At 45.2% G+C, this 23,029-nt stretch overlaps 1 protein-coding gene across 3 annotated transcripts; it reads right to left on the reverse strand.

Annotated features, from left to right (window-relative positions):
- Nucleotides 1-273: 273 nt before the first annotated feature.
- On the reverse strand, nucleotides 274-19,807 carry GJA5 (gap junction protein alpha 5). Of its 3 annotated transcripts, none has more exons than XM_031045019.2 (2): nucleotides 19,511-19,807; nucleotides 274-3,150 (listed from the first exon to the last, which is right to left on the reverse strand). In XM_031045019.2, exon 2 carries the CDS (start codon nucleotides 3,095-3,097, stop codon nucleotides 1,988-1,990), a length of 1,110 nt encoding a protein of 369 aa, XP_030900879.2. In that variant the 5' UTR covers nucleotides 3,098-3,150; nucleotides 19,511-19,807; the 3' UTR covers nucleotides 274-1,987. The 3 variants fall into 3 exon arrangements, with proteins under 3 accessions (XP_030900879.2, XP_030900880.2, XP_005144539.2); XM_031045020.2 differs by having other exon boundaries at nucleotides 19,505-19,807; XM_005144482.3 differs by lacking the exon at nucleotides 19,511-19,807 and adding an exon at nucleotides 14,320-14,689.
- Between the last annotated feature and the right edge of the window lie 3,222 nt (nucleotides 19,808-23,029).

Here is a 23,029-nt window from a genome sequence, read left to right on the forward strand (position 1 = left end):
ATTGCAAGAGGATGGAAGCTCTGCAATCTGGGCAACTCTTCCTTGGTAATACAGAGGCAGGCAGAGGAGCTGGAGGGGGTTTCTGTTAGCCAGTCAATCAATCATTTCCCCATGTTTGTTATTTATCCCCCTGGCTGAGCGTTCCTCTCATCCCTGCCACTCCAGTGATGGGGATTTCTGTGATCTCTGAGCAGCAGAGGCTGGCGGGCAGCCTGGTCGATGCTAGCAGCTCGTTCTCAGCCACGTGAGAGGAGGAACTTCAGCAAGGAGAGATGGAGTTAGAACTTTATTAGGAGAAACTTAGGCATGATTGACTAAAGTCTCATGTTAAGGAGAGCACACAGGTCTTTCCAGAACTAAAAAATACACATATATGAAACACCTTACAAACAAAAGAAATAGTTTCCCCCCTCTGTGTGTGAATGTGTTATGTATATGTACAGGGAACTGTACCAAAGCTAATTATGTATCAGGAGCAAGGATTCACAATCCCTTTCAGTGGCCTTAAGAAAGGGAATGGCTCAGTCCCCTCATAACCTGGTCCTGGCCATTCACTCATAGTCCAGTGTTGGGAAGCTGTGTCTCATGTCTGAAAGGGCAGTGCAGGGTAAACAACAGGGAGCAGCTTAGCTCTGTTTAGCAAATCTCTTTAAAAGGGATGTCAGTTCTGCACTGGGGTATCTGGAGTGGGAGCTGCCTACAGATCTCATCCACCAGACCCACTGTGCAGTGCTGGGCCCCAGTGGCTGCTCTGAGTAGTTACAGAGATGGGAAAAGCTGATCCATGGGTGGTTTCTTGTATGATATACACTACAGGATGGAGTGGAGATGAAGGTGACTTGATGGCAGAACAGGGTCTTGCTGCAAGGACAAATGTCTTGGCTTGCACTGGCTGGCAGGCTTGAGAGAGCAGCCAAGATGTGCAGGACCTGGAGAGGACTCTTGCTTCTGGCAAAAGATGCTGAAGTGTGTTGGTAAGTTAGTGAGGAGCAGACACAGGCTGTACCTGTTCTGCAGATAATCAGAGGATGTTTTTCTCTCAAGTTGGCAGCTGGCAGCACCCTTTCAGCAGCATTCAAGTTGCTTGAAAGATGAGTTTTAAAAGGGAAAAACCCTCTTTGTCTCCACATGATAATTGCTCTTTTTTACTAGTGAGATATCTGTTCTCACAGGAGACTTTCTATTTCTGTTAATGGATGTCTTGCTTAGAATTGATGGCGTAAGTGTCTTGGGAAAATTCCCTGGTCTTCATCAACCAGTCATCTAAGTGATATCCCTGGGGCCAGTCTGCTGTGCTGACTTAGGAATGAAGAAGGGATTCCAATGTTAGACACGAGGCAGCTGTGCGGGGGGCCCATGGACATCCATATTTATTGGGAATTGTTATATACACAATGTCAAAAAATTCAAGTAGGCTTTATTGTATAGGTAAACTGTTATAAAATATCTGGGCTCAGGAGGAGAAAGGGAGGGTTAGAAAGGCTGAGAACAAAGTAGATGAGAAAGTCTTTCAGAAGGCCAGTGTGTTTCTGCTTCCTGCAGGTGAGGGAAGCTTCAGCTCTGTGTAACTGCCAAGCTGATGTGGCAAATGTTGAATAGACACAAAAGATGTAAGGGGGTTGAGGTTCACTCTGTTGAATACAGTGTCACAGCAGATACCTGCTGGTCAGCCTGAGGAGCCTACTGGCCTGTGCTCTGCTAGGCTGAGGATGATGAGTTTCAGATCCTTGTGCATCCCATGATGAAAATACAGCTTAGAGCTTTACATCTTGAGGTCGGTGCCTCTCTTCAGTGGGTGTCTCCCAGTGGCTGTCCCTGCCTTAAGCTGTGACAGGAGCTGTCTGCGATACAACAATGATGTTCACTGGAAAGGAGCAAGAGGGTGTTAAAACAGAGCGAGGTTAGTGGCAAAAGTCTGGAGTCCACTTTGCAGAAGGTCTGCTAAGTGCTGAGACTGCTCCTTCTTCTCATCCCGCCTGGAGCCAGGTCACACAGACAAGTCATCCGACCTTGCCTTGCTGCTGGCACGGCTGGCCTTGCTGAACCGGCGTTTCTCATTGAAGTAGTTCTCAGGGAAGGCGGGTGCTGCACACTCGTTGGCCACCTCTGGGCTCTCCGAGTAGCTGGACTTAATGAAGGGCCCTTCACCAGCAGCATCATCTTGGCCCTGGACCCTCTCGGTGGCAAAGTTGGCGGTGTTCTGCTGCGAGGCCATCTTGTTGTTGAAGGGGCTGATGAACTTCCCATTGGGACTCGACAAGCACTGGTTAAAATCTGGTGGAGGAGTGTACATCTGGGCCCTCTCTGCTTGCGGGGCAGACTCCAGTCTGCCAGGGGCTGTGCTGGGGCTGGGCTTGTAGGATCGGGAGCACCTCTCTTTGGCTTTCTTCCAGCCCAAGTGGTACAGCTCGGCCAGACTGAGGAACAGGGAGAGCACTGCCACAGCCAGCATAAAGACAATGAACACGTTCTTCTCTGTGGGGCGGGAAACGTAGCAGTTGACGGGGTGGGGGCAAGGTGCCCGCTGGCAGATATACAGGGTCTCCAGGAAGATGCCGTACAAGATGTACTGTCCCACAATGAAGGCCACTTCCATGGCTGTGCGAATCAAAATGCTGTAGACGTACGTGTTCAGCAGACTGCCCCTGAGTATGATTTTACCTCCTGATTCATCCCAGCAAGACAGTTCAGCCTTCTCCACCGCAGCAGACTTCTGCTGGTAGTACGTGTCACTGTTGTTCTTCATCTCACGGGCCTCTAGTTCTGCCTCCTTCATCTTCCTCTTCTCCTCCATGCGCACTGTGTGCATTGCGTGGCCCATGTACACCAGAGATGGGGTGGAGACAAAGATGATCTGGAGGACCCAAAACCTGACATGGGAGATGGGGAAAGCCTTGTCGTAGCAGACGTTCTCGCAGCCAGGCTGCTGGGTGTCGCACATGAAGTCAGACTGCTCATCCCCCCAGGAGGACTCCGCTGCTGTGCCCAGCACCAGCATCCGGAAGATGAAGAGCACAGTCAGCCAGACCTTCCCTACCACCGTGGAGTGTTTGTGAACCTCCTCCAGGAACTCTCCCAGGAAACTCCAGTCCCCCATTTCTGCTCACCAGGAGGGGCGAGAGATCTTGAAGGGAGAATCGGACACAGCCTCTGTGGGAGAAAAGAGAAGACTGGTTCTAAGGATGGTTAGGAAATGCTCAGCTGGGAATGTGTGGAGTGGAATTATTCATTTTCTGTCAAAGGAAATGTTTGCATTTGACATGAAATGAATAAGGTGTGGTTTGCTGGAAACTTTGTTTCGCCTCCACTGAAAACAATGCATTGGGTTGGGTTTTTTTTTGTTATTTGAATTCAGCTACTGAAACAAAGAGTGATCTTTTTTACATAGCACAACTACAATCTGTTAAATGGGCTGCCAAAACTTTGAGGATGAGCCAGATTTATTCTTGGTTCAGAAAGTGCTTTCACTGTGGTCTGCCTATTGCATCCCCTGTGGACTCTGTAGTTAAATCATCTGTCTGCAAACTGCTCTCGGGATTTCTTAATAGGCTGATCCCCTGGGAGAGAAGACTGGAGTCTGCAGCTTGGTCTGAGCAGTGTCTTGGCACTTTTGTATGTTTCCTTTGTGTGACACCTGCACTGACACCTGGGACATACAGTGCCTGCAGCTCTGGGCTCAGTGCCACCACTGAAAGAAATGCAGAGAAAACCTTTCTGTTGCTCACCTTTGCCATAGCTTTTGCAGTGTCACCAGCTGCAAGTGTTTCATTTACAAATTGCCAATGTTTAGGGCAGTGTAAAGACATTGGAGAGCTGTCCCAGCCCTGTAAACCTAACCTGCTGCCTCCCTGTCACACCTCTCTGAGAAGGAACTGCTGCACAATCTAAGCGGTGCATCTCGCTCCCTCCTCTTAAGCTCCGAGATGAAATTCACAGTTCAAATTACAAAGGCAGAGAAAAAAGCCTCTTTTGAAGTGCCTCCCAAGGACCAGCAGCTCCTGGGAAGTGCTGTGGTAGGTGGTCTGATAAGAGGAAAGGTTTGGTGGGCTGATAGTAAGGTTGAAAAAGGAAGATGTAGGAGAGCCCGTTTCAATCTTGTTTCTGTCTCTGACAGACTGTTTCTGGCCAAGTCACTTAACATCATGGATAAAAAGAGAATGATGAGTTTAATCCTTTTTTTGTGGAGCTCTGTGGGAGTGCTTGAGCAATCATCTGATCCAGTTATACTCACCATGCTTACCTTCCCAGGGCACTGCAAAGCTCTCCTTTGTGCATGAGTTAAGGGTAAGGTGCTATAAAGTATGCAGTATTACCTCACAGATAATATTCTCCCACAGTCACTCTTTTAGAAAATATAATTTTAATAAGTAAATGAGAAACTTAATAATCACCATAATGAAGTAATAAAAACACTGGACTCTGTAAATCCCAAAGCTGTAGGGACCAAGCTGCTAACTCTCCTTCTGTATTGCCCCTTGTGTTGTCTTTAAGAGCCAATTAGTTTTACTGTGCAAAGAGTGTCTGTGGAGAGTAGACACTGTTAAAAGCTAAAAATTTACTGCAGCAATGTTGTGTAGATTTGCTGTGAGCAAAAGCTGGAGAACAGAGAGATACCCTTGTTGTGGGAACAATATCCCCTCTGCTCATGTAAGTGATGCAATTCAATGTAGCAGCACACAAAATGATTTATGCCACCTATTGTTTCTGTGTGGTGTCCATCTGCAAGGGTGCATGGCAGAAGGTCAGATGTTGAATCCTAAAACTCCTGGTGCTGCTGAGGTGAGGAAAGGTGAGGATTGCTCAGGTGAGGAGACAGGGAGGTGACCACGTGCTGCACTATTGCCTGTCAGAAGCCGTGTGAGGGGTGAGAAGGGGTGTATGAGGGAGCAAAGGATGTGCTCTGTCTCTCTCCTTCTTCAGCAGACATACTGCAGTTGTGCTGGTGTACATCCTGGTGGCTGCTTGGCATATGCAGAAGCTTTCATTGTGCTGCTAGCCCAGAACTACATGAGCAGTAACACAGAAAATCAGCTAATCTTTTCTGACTCCTCTTGTCAGCACCGGCAAGTGTGTGTGGCTGTCTTACCTTCTGAAATGGCTTTAGTGCAGTTACTGCATTCTGGAGAAATTGGCATATGGCTTCATCCTGTGAGAACCAGGTGGTTCAATGCAAGCAGATAGATCAGTCATGGGGAATATTTACAGGCTGTTGCACTGAAATAAGTTTTTTTTTGTTTGGTTTTTTGTATTTTTTCCTCAGACCCAGAGTGCAGACAATGCACCATCCACCTACAGTTCGATGTACAGATGTGTCCAACATCGATATGCCGTAGCACAGCTGTATGAGTGGAATATTCCTTCCAGTACAGCATGACCAGTGGTGAGTGTCTTCATTTTCCCAGGTGAGTTTATGTTATTTGCCCCTGTTGCTCCTGCTGTTGTTAGCTGATGGCTGCCTTTTCTTGATTCACCTCGCTTGTTAGGGTAAAAATGAACACAGTTCTCCCTGGCTGTGCCCAGGCTGAGTTTTCCTTCCTGCCATGGTGTCCTGGGTTCAGCAGTAGCAGTCATTTTTCTCTTCCTTAGTAGCTGGTGCAGTGCTGTGGTTTTGATTTTCAGCCTGGGAACAGCACTGATAACACCAATGTTTTTAGTTGCTACTCAGTAATGTTTACTCTGACCAAGGACTTTCTGAGTCTCATGCTCTGCCAGGGGGGAGTGGAAGCTGGGAAGAAGCAGAGACAGGACACCTGGCCCAAACAAGCCAAAGAAGTATTGCATACCACAGCATGTCATGCCCAGGATGTAAACTGACAGCAGTTACCCAGAAGGGTTAGGTCACTGCTTGTTCTGGGTATTGGTCAGTGGGTGGTGAGCGGTTGTATTCTCTTCCCTTGTTATTTCCTTTATCATTATTATTATTGGTGGTAGCAGCAGTGGTTTGTGTTATACCTTAGTTATTGGACTGTTCTTATTTCAACCTGTGGGAGTTACATTCTTTTGATTCTTCTCCCCATCCCTCCGGGAGCCGGGGGATAGAGGGAGGGCAGTGAGAGATAGGCTGTGTGGCTGGGCTTAAAACACAGTGCATGGGTATGTGCAGTCACAAACTGAGGACCTCTTTCCATTAGTTCTACCATGGTCAGGTAGTTTGAGGCTTTGCTATGGCTTTTTTTCCCTAGGGAAGGCTACTAAACCAAGGCACTTGCAAATTGTAAAAATCAGTGTGTATGGAACACAAGGTAAAGAAAATGTAAATGCAAGAGGAGTCTGGAAATAAAGAATGTTAATGGATCTGAGAATCATGGTAAATCACCTGCCTCAAACATACACAGTGTTTTCCAAGGGGATGTAATCAAAAGGATCCAAGGCTGGCAGCCACACACGGCCAGATAAAAGGGCCATTTCCTCTGCCCTTTGCTGCTGGCTGTTGCCCTGCACAAGCTGTTTAAAGGAGGGGCTGCCCAAAGATGCCTCCTGATCATCCTGCAACAGCTTGATAGAGAGCAGAGGAGGCTGCCACAAGGGGGTAGGTGGCCACAGGAGAGCAGGTTTTGGAAACCAGAAGAAGGACTTTCCCTCCTAAAGCAGTGTTTTCTGTGGGACACGTATTTAGTTATTAGCGATCTCTTCTTGCAATGCCAAATCAAGGGCCTTCTAGAGCAACAGAAGAGAGCATCTCTCTGCTGCCAGCAAGCAAAGAAAGATTGTTGTCATCTCCTGACAGCTTTTCCTGCCTTTGACCTAGCCTTTCTCCTCATGGCTTTACTAGTCTTGGGAATTTTCCACATAGTTCCCTTTCCTCATTCCCAGACTCCTGTTGTCCTCACATGCTTTGACCTCTCAGTGTGTGCACATCTCTGACCTTTTATGTTCCTTCTTTGGACTCAGTTGGACAAATCTTGTCTCACTCTGGTGTGACTTGGCAAAAAACACCTCTGGGTATATTTGTGGGGTCTCAGCACTGTCTTGACACCAGAGTCATGCATATTCATGCAGAGTTGTGGGCTGTGCCACTGCCTGGCCGTGCTTGTGGCTTGACAGCTTTCTGCTGGGTGTGCACAATCATGGGATCTTGGCACTGGGAAACGTGTATGTGACAAAGCCCAGTGTAGCCTGGCACTAATCCATCGACATGGCTGTCCTGGCTTAATCATCACCTGGAACGCTACTGAAGCTGTGGAAACCAGAGCATCACACCACAGGCCAGGCGTGCGGTCCGCTTAGCTCCAGACTGCCTTGTGACTGCCAAATTCCATGATAAAAATACCCCAGTGGGGTCGGCACCCGCTGGTGTGCCAGCCACGGGCTGCTCTCCGCCTGTCCCTTTTTGCACTACCTTTTTCTGTGGGAGGGGAAGCATCTGCTGCTCTTGGAGCTGCTTTTCCTATCCTCTTGGTGATGCCACATGCTCTGAAGGACATGTGAGCATGTTGCATCGCTGCTGTTTGCTTCGGCAGGTGTGCTCACTATGGTGGGACTCACTGGCGTGTTGACAACCATCGAGGAGGTTCACTCCAGAGAGCCAGGAGGGCTATTCCTGTGTGATCATCTTCTTTAGATGAGTCTATTTCCCCAGGGATTCTTAGGAAGAAATCTTTCCCCTTTCCAGAAGACAGGCAAGACTATCAGCAGTGATATAAATAGCTGAGCTTGACACTTCATGCTAACTTTTCCCACAAGGAAGGTGACAGGAGGTCGCAGTCTCTGCAGGATGTTTCTAAAATAAAGTGGAGAGCTTGATTATGACACTGGTTCTGCTCTCCCTCGCTGTGCTGACCTCTTGGCAGGTCCCAGGGGCACGTGGAGAGGGTCCCTGAGGAAGGCTCCTCTGTGCAGTAGAAGTGCCCATTCCAAAAAACCGAAGATAAAGTAATGTTATTTTTGCCCAGTTGATATGTGTGTTTTTCTCAATTGGGTACAGGAGTTTGTATCTGATAGTTAATCAGGTGTCCCAGTGAACTAGAAGTTTGGGGCCCAAGATGTTTTGAAGAGGCTTACACACCAGACACTGGGCTGTGTGTGGAAAACATGCAACAAGTCCATCATCTCTGAGCTACCAAATGAGGAGGTAGCCATCTCCTTTAGGTACAGGGCACATGAGAATTGGCAGCCCTGTGTAGCGGAGCATCCAGAATTGCTTGTGGCCTGCCTTCCTCCAGCTGTGTTACCTCATGTAACACATGGGGTTGTTACATGGCTGGACAGCCAGGTCCAGGCCAGTGTGTGGCACAACAGATAGCTGCATTGGAGGGTATGTGAGCTTTGGTCTTTCCCCCTGTGCTGACAGCTGTCAGGCTGCAGCCAGACCCAAGTGGTCCCTACACTGCAAAACTGACTGCTCACATCTGTACGTGATTAGGAAGGATGCTTTCAGCTCTGTGCTGGAGGTTAGTTAATGCTGCTTTGTTACACAGCTCTACCTTCACTTAAGGATCTCCAGCCCCCTGTTAGCAGTAGATGCTGTCATCTTTATCTTGCAGACTGTGATCTCTAGGGTACAGGAAGGGCAAACCCCTTTGTGGGTGTTCAAGGGTCAAAGTGTTCAAGGTCACTGCGTTTGTGGCACTCTGGGAACAGAGCTCAGGGGTTGCAACTTGCAAACTGATGTCCTTTCTGTATGCAGTACTGTCTCTTAGACTTGGTGATAGTGACACAGCACTGGTTTACAGCACAAGAACATTTGTTTCTACAGACTGCAGCCCTTCTCTCCTGTGCCCCAGGATAACACTGTCTTGGTAACCTGAACAAAATCCCTCTAATTTTGCTAGACTTCTACAACAGGTTCACCTGGAAGAACCAGAGGTTCTCTTATTTGGTTTTTTTTTTGTGCTTTTCTAAGGACAAACATCTTGTTATTGCTGGCAAAACCTGCAGCCATAGTCAGTGCCCAAAAGGAAGGAGCAGACTTCAACATAGGTATACAGTGCTCCTTTGTTGCCAGGACCTGATCAGGAAGCACATTCTAGGGGCATGTGGATTACAACATTAAAAGATGAATGAACTTAGAAATGCACTGTCCAGCGTGGGCACAATGCTTTGAATTTCAGAGGCTTTTCATCATAGCTTTGTGACATAGATCAATGCTGAAGCCCACCTCAGCCTGAATTGGCTCCTTTATATGTGTATACAACAGGCAAGTAATGACCTGTTAGGAATTTTGTCCAAGCACCATCCCTCTGGCTTCATATACGCATGCATGTGCTTGTGGTTAAGTTTCTGCCTGAAATAGGCCAATTCTTTAGCCAAATTAGTGACTCTGATCTGCACATGGATCTGGACTAAATCAGCTTTAACAAAAAAAGACCAAGCAAACCTGACATATTCCGTTCTAGTTCCTTGGATTCAAAGTCTTGTGCTGAACCAGTATCAGGGAGAGTGACTGTCTCCAGTGCTCAAACCTTGCAGGAGAAGGCAGAGCTCTGTGTTAACAGCTCCTGTCCTAGGAGACAGGCTTCAAGTGCTTCTCATCTCTCTGCTCCTCCTGAGTTCACTGTAATTTCTGAACAGGTCACACTGGTATCCAGACCACTGGCCCTGCTTGCAGTTGCAGACAGCTTGTTATTCCCTGATGAGCTGTGCTTCCCCCCTCCTCTCCAAACGTGGAAAATCTCAGTGTTCACAAAAAAGTGAGTGGGTGAGAAGATAAGGGAGTTGAATGACCTGTCACACACACACAGCCCTGACGCATGGAGACACAGACAGAGGGAAATCACTCAGCACCTCCAAGCATGTACATCAGGGATGTGTTCCACACACAGATGACAATATTATGTAGAATATTTTCACCTGAAGTGGTGGTGAAGTTGCAGACTCTGGTTAGCTGAATTTTTATTACTTGTCTATCCAGGATTTCTAATGTTTTTTCTGCTCCTGCCCTTGGCCAGGGTCATATTGTGCTTTCTTATTTCCAAATATTAGGGCCAAGCTCTGCCTGATGTAGATGCAGGATACCAAGTACAGAAAAGACCTTGAACTCAGATAAGTCAAGCTGAGGAATGAATTTGTCCCATTGTGTTTGGAAAGCCTGCATCAAATAGTTACATGATGGTGGTATCCAGGCTTACGCTTAGCATGCAGGGAACCCTCTTTAATTCTCTTGAGATTCTATCTCTTTGTTTTAGAGAAAATTAAGTCCTTAGGGAGCTCAACAAATGTGACAAAACTGAACTTGGGATAAGCTAAACGAAGGCTCAGATGTGCTTTTGCTATGAAAAAGCATCAGTTCTCTCTCTGATGTAAATGTTGCAAAGAAGCTAACGGGTATTACTCTGTAACTAACCAGATGAAGAGCATCCAGTTCAGGATTACAGAGCTTGGTGCTCTTTCCATTTTCTTTATCTTTACAGGGAGAGGCTATCATATATGAATGTGCAGGTGATGATAAATTGGGCAGTGCTGTACACAGGAGAGGAGGCAGCCAAACAGGGCAGAGAGAGCTCTGGAAAACAGAAACATCCTGAGAAACTTGGGGGCTGCTGTGGTAAAGCTGTTTCTCAACAATGCTGAGAGAAGCTGATCTTAAGCGCTGCTGTGTCAGTTGGGGAGGCTGAGATGAGGAGATGTGGCAGTGATGGCAGGCATCATGTTGGGTCCCATATAGCAGGAAAAAACCTGCCTATGTGAATTTAGGCTGGGTAGTAGACTGCATGAGATACAACTTGTTATAGCGTTGAAACAAAACAGACTGGAGAGGGAGAGGGCTCTCATTCACTTTTCACATCCTTTCTTCCCTCCTCCCTGCCTGGTGTCTCCCTGTCTATCGCTTCCCCATTGCTCTCCTACAGTCAAGCTCCCCCCACAGAGCTTTGCCTAAGGTTTTTGGCAGTTTTGACCACTTAACTCTCTACAGCACCAAGATTGCTACTGCTTTCAGCTTTAGAAAGGGGAAATTTTCAGTGACTATCTGCTTCCCACTTAGTACCACCTTGTCAAATCTAATTTCTTCCTTCTTTCAATAAATCTGTAGGATTCTCTTCACACTCCAGCTCCATTGCTGCATCCTTGCCTCAAGTATTGAATTTCTCAGCAGGGTGAAGTCTGGCTATAGCCTGTGAGTGGATTACTTTATATATTCAGTGTATATATATATATATATGCACATCCCTTCCCCCTCTTTTAAAAACAACTAATATGTAATTTGCAAAACCCAGAAGCAGAGAGTTAGGAAATGGTGGAGTTACTGTTTTCAGTAATCTTAATCCGGTCTCTTTGTGCCTGTACCTCATATCTGTGAGTCTTTAACCACATCCTCACATTGTCACCTCATTCTTTGCACAGGATGCTTGCCTTGTTCTGTGCCAGCCTGGCTGGGGCTTTCTTGAACAGCAGCTATTCAATGTTTTGTTTTCTCCTCATTGTTCAGTGGGTGGCCTGTGCCTCATTTACTGTACATTATTCAAGTCCAGTTCTAAAGAGAGAATTATTAGTTTCCTCATGGGTTTTCCTATGGCTTTCATCACAACAGTAACTGATTGCTTCACAATTATTAATTGACTTATTATCATTACCACACAGAGGTGAGGAGATTGTATTAGATCAACTTTACAACTAAGGAGCTAGGGCAATGAGAGATTCAGATAAAAAAAAGTCCATTAATTTTGGAAGCTGTTTTGTGATGTTGCTAATTTGGGTTGGTTTTCCTTTCCAGTATGCTTAGCACTGTATGATGTATGTTCAAAGAAGAGCTCTGTTTGGTTAATGCTGGAGTGGGAGAGTTTTATCACTTCCACCAGTTGGACCACATCTAGAAGTCAGATATCCAGAACAAGAGATACCACTGAGGGGGCATTTGTGAGGAAACACGGCTTAAGTTGTTTGCCCTGTCATGAATCCAGAAAACTGGAGTAAGAAGCAAGAATTAACCCCAATCCCCTTGGATAGCTTTATCTCATTGTAAACTGGAGGCAGTTTTTCTCCCATCCCACTGTTCTCTCCTTTCTTCACCAGACATCTGAATGCAGCCCAAGGCCCTGGAGCTCTGCAGCAGTCACCCTGCTGGATTACTTCACTTCCCGAGCGACACTGTGCCCTGACCAAGCCATCTTAGAAGCTTCTCTGCTTCTAAGGGAGAGGAGTTTCATACGGAAATTCTCAAGGCATGTCCGTAATGACAAAGATAGTGAAGAAAGATGGAAATGTAAGTGTAAACTGCCTAGTTCTTACATTAAAAACAACTGGCCCCTCTTTAAAGATATGCTAGAGAGACTTAGAAGCTTGCATCTCTATGCTCAATACTTACTGTGTGGTTTGAATATTTCTGTTTCAGGAAAGAGCTGGCATGCTCGAGTATTGATCATAGAGGTTTCTCTGTTGCTTATCAATAAAATTAATATTTTGCCCCCTCGCTCTTTATGAACTATTAGCCCAAAGACTGAAGTTTCTCTGATGCCTCCCAGGAACTATTTCTAAATTTAAGCCTCTGTCCTTGTGCCTCATACAACAGCACCCGAGGTGTGGAGCAGTCTCTGAAATGTTCTCCCTAATGACACGGCATAGTGCTGAATTACTTCATTCCTTCTCGTCTATTTTCAATGCTGCGAGATAAGTCAGAAAACAAGGGCAAACGTGCAGGGTGTGTGAAATCTGCCTGAAGGTCAGAAAGAGAAGAGAGGCTGGGGTATGAAGTTCTCTATTTTTGGGACAAGCCTGAAATTCTTCATGTGAAAGCCCGTAATAATAAAATATTATGATAATATATGCTGTTGAGTGGAAAAAACCCAACAACCCCAAACAGTTATAGTAGCAGGAATACTTAACATAGTTCCCAAGCGACTGGAACCTGATGAGTATTTTAAATCCTGAAGCCTCGGGATTTTCCCCAGACTACTGTTCTGCTCCCAAGGAAAGGAGGAAGTTAGAAATCTGCGCTCTTCTCAGAGTAGATTTTGAAGGGACCAGCAAATGCAGATTCTTACGGCTTCTGGTGCAAATACTGAGTGCTGTGAGGCTTCTGCATAACAGTTTAACCCACTCCTAGCTGCACATGCTGCTATAGCATATATCTGCATATTTATGCAGACATAATGTCAGCACACATATATTACACGTGTTAGTTCTTTAGCCTTAAAAAGAGGATCACATAGGCAGCAGTAGGGAAAAACTCTCACACATTCTGCTTCACCAAGGTATTTTGATGAGTTTATTAGCATGGAGGAATTGTTCAAAGATTAAGGCTCATTCAGCCCATGACTTTTGTAGATGAGGTTTATCCAAAAATACTTAATATATGATCCTCTGATTGTTTTTACAGTACTTCAGGGACAGAAGCACTGCCTCAGTTTACCAAAGCCATTAAAATTAGTGCAACACAAAGCTCATTAGACGTGACAAATGACCAGTAAAATGACCCTTTAGGAAATCAAAGGAGCTAACACAGATCAGAGGTGACAATTAGCAGACAACCTCTACACTCATTGTGATTGCTTCTTTCCAGGTGCATGTATAGGGGCACTGTGTTTTCAAGCTGGGCTGTCCTTTGAAACATGCAGTGTCAATGCTAGAAGTATTAAATTATGAAAATATAATTGAATAATCATTCCAAGTGCAAAAAGGGGGAAATAAAGTGATGAGGCAAATGAAAAGAAGCAGCAGCTGCTAATGGGAGAGGGTGTTTGCTCCTTTAGATCTGTGTATCTCTTTGAGGCTGCCATGGACGGTGTTGGGATGGAGAAGAAAGGCATTCCCCCTGTGGTGCGTGCTGTACGGGTGACCGGGAGATAGGAGCAAGCCACTTCTCTATATTTGAGTTACATTCCCAGGCTCCATGTTGTACACCATCCAGGATACAATACTTCCAAGGAAAAGAAACTGCAATATTCTGAAACCATCCTGCACGCTTTGGAATATAGGTAACTTATGCAGACACTTGATAAAGTGTTTATATCCTGAGAGCCTCTCATAGGTAAGGGGTTCCCTTCACCACTCTCTCCTGAGCAGCCTGACAACATGCTGAAATGGGATCTGACAGAAACTGCAATTTGCACATTATACTGTGGGATCTTATCCTGCTTTCCTGTACATTGAAATCTATCAGTATCCATGTTCAGTGCAGGGAGGCTTCCTCATATTTTCTGTAGCTGCATGTGGCAAAAAGAGTTTAATTCCTGAAATGTCCCCAGCCCATCTCATTACTATTGGGAATGCTTTGGAGGGAAATTGAAAGAAAAAGTTAATTTCTTAAGTTATTTTTGGCCATCCTTCTTTTCCTGCCTCATCAAGTCCTCCTCTCCCCTCATGCTGTTTTCCCCTTGAGCGTAACAGCTTGATCTGCCATCGATGCTTCTACAGTTCTGTTATTTCCCCCTCATGGTTACTTACCTGATTTCTTGTATCTTGTCTTCTGTCTCCTCTCTTTCCTTTAGCACTTTTCCTTTCTGTAGTTGAGTTGGACTTCTTGTTCTTCTCAGTTGCTGGGTTTTATTCCTTTAATAGGTTCTCTCTCTCTTCCCCTGTCTTTCTCCACCCCCTTTCTGTGTCACTTTCTGTCTTCCCCACTGCCTCTCTGCTTTTCCCCCTCTTCCTTCTTCACCTAATTTTCTTGTCTCTCCCACACCCTTCAGCTTAATCTTTCTATTTTCAAACCTAGTTTCCTGTTTTCTCTTTAAAGACCACCCTCTCCATTCCCAGCCTCTCTCCATGCCACCCTCCCCATGCCGACAGGATGCACTCACTGCCGGCTTTGTGTTGTCCCTTCCAGTTGCTGCTACCACTGTTCCTCGCACCTCCTCCCCCAGATAACATGCTATGGTCTAAGCCTTCCTTAAATGAAAAGAGACAGGGTTGCCCCACAGTTACATCAGCCAGACCCTGGAAACTTTTTCCATGCAAGGCATCAATGAAGGACACTTTTCTGACTCATTCACACTTTGTTTGGCAAAGCTGAGCTCATATGGAGCAGAGACCTCCACCTCTTCAAATAACATAGGACTTGCTCTGCTGGCTTGGGTCAGGGGCCGAGCACAGCTGCAGCCTTGTCCCACAGAGCACTGGATGCTTCCCAGGAGGGTTTTACTGATAAATGGAGAATAACCTGCCTGTCAAGAGAGGTGTTTTTGACACACCAACCCACCACCACCTCCTCACACCAGCACAGTCTGGTGCATGAGCATCTGGGCCTTTCTAAAATTGCTTTTGGCACATTAAGTGTCTGAAGGTGTTGTATTTCATGTATGTGTCAAGTTGAGCCTCTGACTTCTGCACATCAGGCCCTAGAGAAGAAGCTGAATCAGAGATGCCTTCTAGTTTGATAAAGACTGGTCTCAAGGAACCAGTATCAGAAGAATGAGACCTGTGCAGAAGACTGCTATTCTGAGGACTGGCTTGCTATGCACAACCTTTGGCGGTTGTCCCTCCAGCAATCCTTCCTGAGCTAGGTATCTCCTATCCAGAACAAAATTAGGCAGAGGTCCCTATGCTGGTGTAGATCATGAAGCAAAAGCAGTTCAGAGACTAAAAGATAGGGCTGGCAGCTCTTCTAATATAATTGCTGTTCTCCCACTAATTTAGTAGCCTCTTTAGTCTCAAGATTGAAAGGCAGCCTATGCAGAGACAGTGCTGGACAGAGGCCACCTCTGGAGGTGCGTCCTATGTGGACACTCTCACTTTGTAGTTAAGACTGCAACTCGTTTTCAAGAGGGCTGAACCCTTGCTGATGGTTAGTGCAGGACATACAGTTCACAGCAAATTCCCACAGCAGCTTAATGAGCTCCTGGTATGGAGAAACCCACAGTCGTTTGCTTAATTTCTAACTTTAATGAAAGGCCTTCTGTGACTTCAAAGAAGACAGGAATGTTTTTGGAGTAGTTTCTCCCTCTCCTGCCTAGCAGTTGCCTATCTGTGATGGAATTTCATGGGAAGGAGAATATCACTGTGCTCTTTTATCTTTCTGGAGTAATTTCCTTAAGGCATTATTTTGTAAAGCCCTGTTGATTTTATACCAGTGAAATTGCCAAGGACTTCATGATAAAGTGTCCAAAAAAAGGTGTTAATGATACAGATCTAGCTCACAGATGGTTTTGGGATAGGCTAGGGATAGGCTTGTCAAGTGTTTCTCACGTGCTATAGAGAAGCAGGTCCTGTGAGTGAGCTGTCTGAAACATAATCCCTTCCTGCATGGCTGACACTTTGCAGTATGCTCAGGGTAATCAAGTCTGATTCTCACTGCTCACTCCTTTGTGTTCCCTCTCCTGGTATTGTTCCTGTGTGGCATACTCACTCTCCTCAACTGTTAATTTCTGGATCTAGCAGATAACAAACTGGTTCTGTTGAATGAATGAGGGAGGGGAGAAGGTTTCTGTCCAATATATGTGTCATGCATGAGAGGTAACTGTTTCAATCTCTTTTTTGGTGATGATGGTAACTGTTTGAATTTTGGTGCAGGTAAAGTAAATGGGTGAAAGCAGACAGAGAGGAAAAAGACAGAAAGGTGAGAAGATATCTTGTATGGGTACCTCAGCCAGACCCTCAATGTGCTGTCCCTTCTCTTTGCTACTGCACCCCCCTTCAAGGGAAAACAGAGGTATCATGGCAGCTTCTCCAGCTCCACAGCTAGAGAAATAGCTGTTTTCCCACTGGTAAACTGGGATGAAGGATTTTTCCTCCCCTCCCCAAGAGACTGCTATGCAAAACTTGTACGACTTGAGTGAGGAGAGCAAGTGAATGCTCCCGCAGACAGTGGGAATGAGAACAGCTGACAGCTTGCCATGTGCAGCTTGCAGATTTCAGCAGTTTATGATGCTGTGGAGCAGATTTTGAAAGAAAGGATAAATAAAGCCAGGAGGTAAGAGGAAAATAAGGCAACATGTACTGTCTTTTGATCAGAGGTAAATAGCCTTCTTGGGCTAAGATCCTTGACCCTCTAGGTAAAAGAAACATAGTGGACCTTATCTACCTGGGCTTCAGTAAGGCATAGATAGGGTGTCCTAGAAGAGGCAAAGTAGGGGAGAAGATTCAGGTAAAGAAGACAGGGATTATTAGAGAAATCCTCAAGTAGATAAGAGGCTGACAGAACTGAGACACCAGCTCCCTAATGGGTTGAGGGGAAATGATCTGTGAGGCTGCTTAAAAATTGCTCTTAGGACTGAACTTTTTAATATTGATGTTAATTACCTTGGCACTGAAAGTAGAAATGCTGATGAAATCTGCTGAGGGAAGAGAGCCAGAAGGTGGATTCCAGCACTGGGAGAGTGGAACTAGGGTTACTGAGGTGAGGTTAAATGGGAGAACACAAAGTAAGTCACACACTAGGGGAACTTACTGCTCAGAGAGTATCAGAAATCTCTCTTAGTAATTGGGGATTCCTAGTTGGCAGGACTGAGGCAGGGAAGAGCCCTGGGTGAAGGTCACCAAAGGAGATACCAGTGATGCTATGTGGGGATGAAAAAGGCAAGTGAGCTTTGAGGACTTAGCAGTATTTCCAGTTGCAGGGAGTGAGATGAATGTGATCTAAGAGGATGTGAAACCCTGCCAGAATAGTGTGTGCAGCACTGCTCACCCACATTCAAGATATTCAGCCTGGAACAGGTGCAGAGAAAGGCAACAGGGTGATCAGAGGGATAAAGGGTGTCCCTCGGACAAGAGTGTGTGTAGTTATCAGCCACAGAAATGACTGCAGAGAGATGCATGAGCTTATTGGAAAATAGATGCAGTACCAGTTTGAGCTTTTCTGCCTTAATTATTTTGCCCTGAACTTCATGCTAGTGCAGCTACCCAAAGTAATTTAAACTGGTGTGATGTGCCTGCAGGGTGAATAATATAAGGGAACTTAGTTGCTTAGGCTGGTAGAACAAAGGTTAAGAGAGGAGAGAATTGCTGCCTATAAATGCTTTTAGGAACTGGGGTTGGGAAACAAAGTGCTAGGGAGTGAGGATAGCTACATAAGCTAAAGGACAATGAAAAGAATAAATAGATATAAATTGAATGAATGAATTTAGGTTGGAAATCAGGAGGTTTCTAAGCAACAGAGCAGGGAAGGAGGTGCTGGAACAGCACTCTAGTAGCACAAGTGACAGTGGAAACCTAATGAGATTTAGACCAGAGCTCAGTAAGTTTAGAAAAGGCCATTTGTTTTGTACTTGCCTGTTATTCAAAGGGATTGAATCTGATAAGCCAAGAGGTCCCTTTTTAATTTTATTTCCTGTACTTGCCTTATTGCCTTATCAGAGATGCTCCCTTTCACACAGAAGTCAGGTAAATGCCAAACACAGTTTGTGTGATGAGTTTTTTGGCATTGATCCCATGGATATTTAACGGAAGATTCACTCTGTGTCAGAGATTTAAACTAACAAAAAAAGCAAGCCAACACAATGCATAGAGAAGGTCTGCAAATATGCAGTAGTAGAGATGAGAACTCACATATGAAAGAGCTTCTTCACATAAATCAGATGTTCTTGGAGCCTCTGGCTTTGCTGGAAGGATGTTTCTAATGTGGGTAGATGCTGTCCTGTGATTTGAGAACTTCAAGAGGCTGTCTGAAGGGAAAATGTTTTGTACTTTCCTGCCATTACTGAGGATTCCGTGCTTTGGGAATTTATCAGATTTACTGCATTGGAATTGTCAGTAAAAACCACCACTCAAACACAGTTGAGATAGAAACTTCTTGCATGTATTTAATCTCTGATGTCTGACCGCAGCACTGTACTTATTCTGATCCTTCATAGTGTCCTGTGTTGAGTAGGCACCTCTGGTACCTTCTCTAAAGCACAAACGGATACTACCTTCCTGGTGAAACATTTATCTAAAATCCCAATGCATGAGTAAGACTGAAAGACAGGAATGAGAGGGAAGTTCATTGCTATACATTAGACCTCTGGAGACAGATTCCCAAGGACAGGCTGGGCCCAAGGGAACAGGAGTAGCATGTGATGATGGGCCCCTGAATGAGGGGGACCAGTTTTATAGTCACAGTTCCTTATTTAGTGAACAGTCCCAAATAATTCCATTATAAATGGATGTTTTCCACTCCCAATCTCAGGGTACCAAACCAGCAGGTTGAGAAAAGAGGAAACAAGAAAGAGCAAGGCGTGAAATGTCAGTGCATGTCAGCCTCATTTGCCAATAAAGTTTTCAGCAAGAAAAACTGGAAGGGGATTCCATCTCACTGAGGAGAAATGACCATCTATCCCAAAGAAAATGCTTAGTTGTCAGCTTTATGCTGCTGGAAGTAAAGCACGGCACTCTCACAGCTACTGCTTCCACTTCTCAACTCTGCAGCATCTCTGAGTAGTTGAGAAGTGCTTTGTAAATGGTAATGCAATTACAGCTCCTATAAACACCCTCCTTGCTTTACAGGTGAAGGAACCAAACCATGAAGAGCATAAAGGATTTGTCCAAAGAATCAGCAAGTCATTATCAAGCAAGGAGTCATCATCTACCTAGCCACCAGACATTCATCATGTCTTGTAAACTTCCAGCTAGATTAATTGCTGCTTTACAAAAATACATGTGTTCATACATATATATATACACACATTTATGTTTCCCAAAGTGAGAACAAAGAACAGACCTTTACCTCTTTTTGCTGAGCCTGCACAGGTAGAGGGAGTAGCAGGTGAAGTTGGCTGAAGTTTGAGCTTTAGCACAGCTCCTTGGTCTTGCTGGAGCCCACCTCTCTGTCAGTGTTCGGCTCCCAGAAGAGATCCGTGTCTGAGGGAGGACACTCTGGACAGGGTAAAGCTTCCAGGAGCTCAGCATCTGACACTGGCTCTCTGGATGGAGATTCCCTCAAGCTTGGAGGACTGATGCTGGGGGAGACTAGCTCCCGAGCTGTTCCTGACATGCACTGGCAGCTGTCTGCCTGCTATTCTTTTAAAGAGTCTTCGTGGATCAGGATAAAAATGTGATCTTACGCAGGCGGCATTGTAAGCACAACTTGGCTCCAGTTCAGCTCTTCCTTTGGCTCCCAGCTACTCTATTTTTATTGAAGGAATTTGAGGCTATCAGAAAGGAAGTCAAATTGTTTTAGGAAAACAATAGAAAAGCAACTTGAAGTTTATTAGCTTCCTGCCCAGGGCCTGGGACTAACTTGTCAAACTTATTAGAGCAATGGCAGAGCTATTTATTTAAAAGGGCTAGCGACAAGACTCATGGTTTCATTCCTGTTTAGGCCTTGGTGAAAACAAAGGAAAGCCATAAAATAATATCTGAAAGGAGCAGATGGCCAACTGGTAAATGGTGTAAGTTGGGTTGGCTTGTGAGCCGTTCATGGTGTTCACCAGTGCAATGGGTTTTGTGTGATTTTGTTATTGAATGAATGCCTGGGCTTGCATTCATAGGCTAGCCCCAGCACCCCAGATTCCTTTTTGTGGCTCAGATTTTCAAATGGAAGCCTTGCACCTAAGATTACAAATTTGGCAGGAAAAGGTCTTAATTTAGAGCTACTGAAAAAAGCAAAACAATACAACACAACAGGTCTGCAGAAGAGTCAGGAACAGAGCCCAGGTGTCCTTGATCCTGTAGGACCACTGGAGCCCCCTGACTGTAAAAAGTATTTATATTCTTCAGAAGCAGCTGCAGTCTGCTTCCCCTTTCGGCTACCCCAAAGTAGCAGTGCCATTAAGTCACTGAGAACATGCTGGCATGTGTCTGGGGAGAAGAATGAACAGGCAAACTGTTAGACGCACAAGCAGACAATGTCCATGCTGCCCGAGCCTAAGGAGTTTCATCATTTGCAGGGGAACAAGAAGAGAATAAACCAAATAACTTAGAAGCATTTACAAACTCTGCTTAATGCTAAGCCATATCCCTTTTTTATAGGTATAGGGCTGTCTGCTAACTTGCTAACCTGCTTCCAGGGAACATTTAGGAAGAACTCGCCTCTCCTTTCAACAGTGCAGTACTAGTCTCTAGAAAGTCAGGTGCTGAGAGGTACTGATCTCGCAGAGCTATGCACACAAGCTTTGAACAACTCAGTAACTGCTTTTCAGATGAAAGGAAGAAGAACCCACCTCAAAAATTATCTTCCTTCTCCTCATTAACTTAACTAAAAGTGGGAATGCAAAGCTACAATTTTCTCTGAGGCCTACGGCAAAAATGCATCTTGTATTGGCAAGTAGTAGAAAATGTCCTTTTAATTTATCCGGTTAGATGCTTGTAAGAGGGTCAAAATGAGTGCATGATCTCTGGAATGGCCTAAGAAACTGGATCTGAAGTTGTCAGTTTTAATGTAAGTGCAACAATTTTGTGTTTATTTAAGGTATTCTTACAGCTTTTAGAAGGTTTCTCTAATTTATGTCCCTCTCAGATACTTCTTTGGCAAATAAATCATCCAAAGAAGCATAGAGAACAGTGCAGCATCCTAGTTCATTAGAATCCATAGGTATTTACTTAATTTCACTTACATTCTTGAGTTGCATTGAATTCAATGAGATTTAATAACCTGGAATTTCAGCACCCTCCATTGCCAGCCAGGCCAGCTTTGCTGGGGGAATTCTGAGGCAGAGGAAGCTAGTCAATATACCTCACAGTTGCCTCTGCCATAAGGAATGCCACATGCAAATCACATGGTGGTGTGGTAAAGGAAGATATTTTATTTGCATTTATTTGGAACTGTGTCATCTAGACTAGTATCAGTTTGTACTTTGTTCTAGTAAGTAGTGTTTCAATCCCAGATGTATGCTGTGAGAGCCTTTTTGTTGGACTCTTGGTAGTCCCTAAGGCAGGGATCCTGCAAAGACTTGATCATGTGAGTAAACTGATATAGATACAGCTTGGGGCATTTGTGTGGGTAAAGGTCCCTCTGTGTATAAATGTCATAGACGGGAAAACGTAGATTGTTGACGCTTCTGTTTTTATCACCAAGAGTCAATGTGGTTGCTCAAAAACTGCTGGCGCAGCAGGGGTTACTAACAGGCTGGACTCATGCATGCTGGGAGACCCCTCACTCCAGGAGGTTGAAACATGCTGCCATGGACAAGGGGTAATGGGTTCCAACTTAGACAGAGGAAGTTCAGGTTAGGTATAAGGAAGAAGTTCTTTACTGTTAGGGTGGTGAGGCACTGGAATGGGTTGCCCAGAGAAGGGGTGAATGCTCCATCCCTGGCAGTGTTCAAGGCCAGGTTGGATGAAGCCTTGGGTGATGTGGTCTAGTGTGAGATGTCCCTGCCCATGGCAGGGGGTTGGAACTGGATGATCTTAAGGTCCTTTCCAACCCCAACTATTCTATGACTCTGTGATTCTATGTAGTGCCACTGCCAGCACCCAGTTCCTGGTATGTGCTTGCTGTATCATGATGGGGTTAGGTAGCTGTGCTGCTGTGAGATCTCCCAGCTCTAAAGCTTGATGCTTTAGGAAAAGGCTGCTTAAGCAATATTGCCAGTGTGGAAAGAACCACCAGCACACTTATCATAAAGCAATCTAGCTTTGCTGTGGGGAAGAAGGACCTCAGCCTGCTCTATACTCTTCTCCTCAGGGAGAAGAGGATTTAGGACTTGAATCTGCTCTGAAGGCCAGGATCTCTAGAGCTTTCCCTGGAAGCCAGCTTCAAAGGAAGAAACAGTAGTAGGGATTGAGGAAAGAGAGACATGCATTTAGAAGATAGTGAGTGAAACTGAAAAATAAACAGCCTGAGCTATGGAAGGATTCTCAGATGGTGCTTATTGCTCTCAGCCGCTTGTTCTGTTTTGTGATGGTCTGAAAGCATTTTGAGACATAACCTCCCGGCTAAAATTAAGAACTTAATTAATTGCACAAATTTATGAGTAATGGTTCTTCTCACCAGTTTTGTGATGTGTGTTGGCTGGGTTCTGGAGCCTTCTGCGAGCAATGCAAATTACAGCAAATGGAAGGGGCAGGAGGACACTGCTGGCCCAAGCAGATTAGAAGGGTACATTTTATGTCAGAAGACCAAATACCCATGTACTAAGCATGCATATGTGCATGCACACATATGCACATAGAATAAAACTACATTTCTTTTGCTGGCAAGAGGTCAGAAGCTAGGCCAACTCCCAGCAATGTTGGGGTGCACAGCCTGCTGGGAACATGCCTTACAAAGGGCTTCCCTTTCCAGAGTGTGCCATGAATCACATTT

The sequence above is a fragment of the Melopsittacus undulatus genome, chromosome 2, assembly GCF_012275295.1.
Source record: "Melopsittacus undulatus isolate bMelUnd1 chromosome 2, bMelUnd1.mat.Z, whole genome shotgun sequence".
NCBI classification, from domain to species: Eukaryota; Metazoa; Chordata; class Aves; order Psittaciformes; family Psittaculidae; genus Melopsittacus; species Melopsittacus undulatus.

What these genes read in the sequence shown, in the direction of transcription:
- GJA5 (XM_031045019.2), bottom strand. Translation starts at nt 3,097, where the DNA reads ATGGGGGACTGGAGTTTCCTGGGAGAGTTCCTGGAGGAGGTTCACAAA.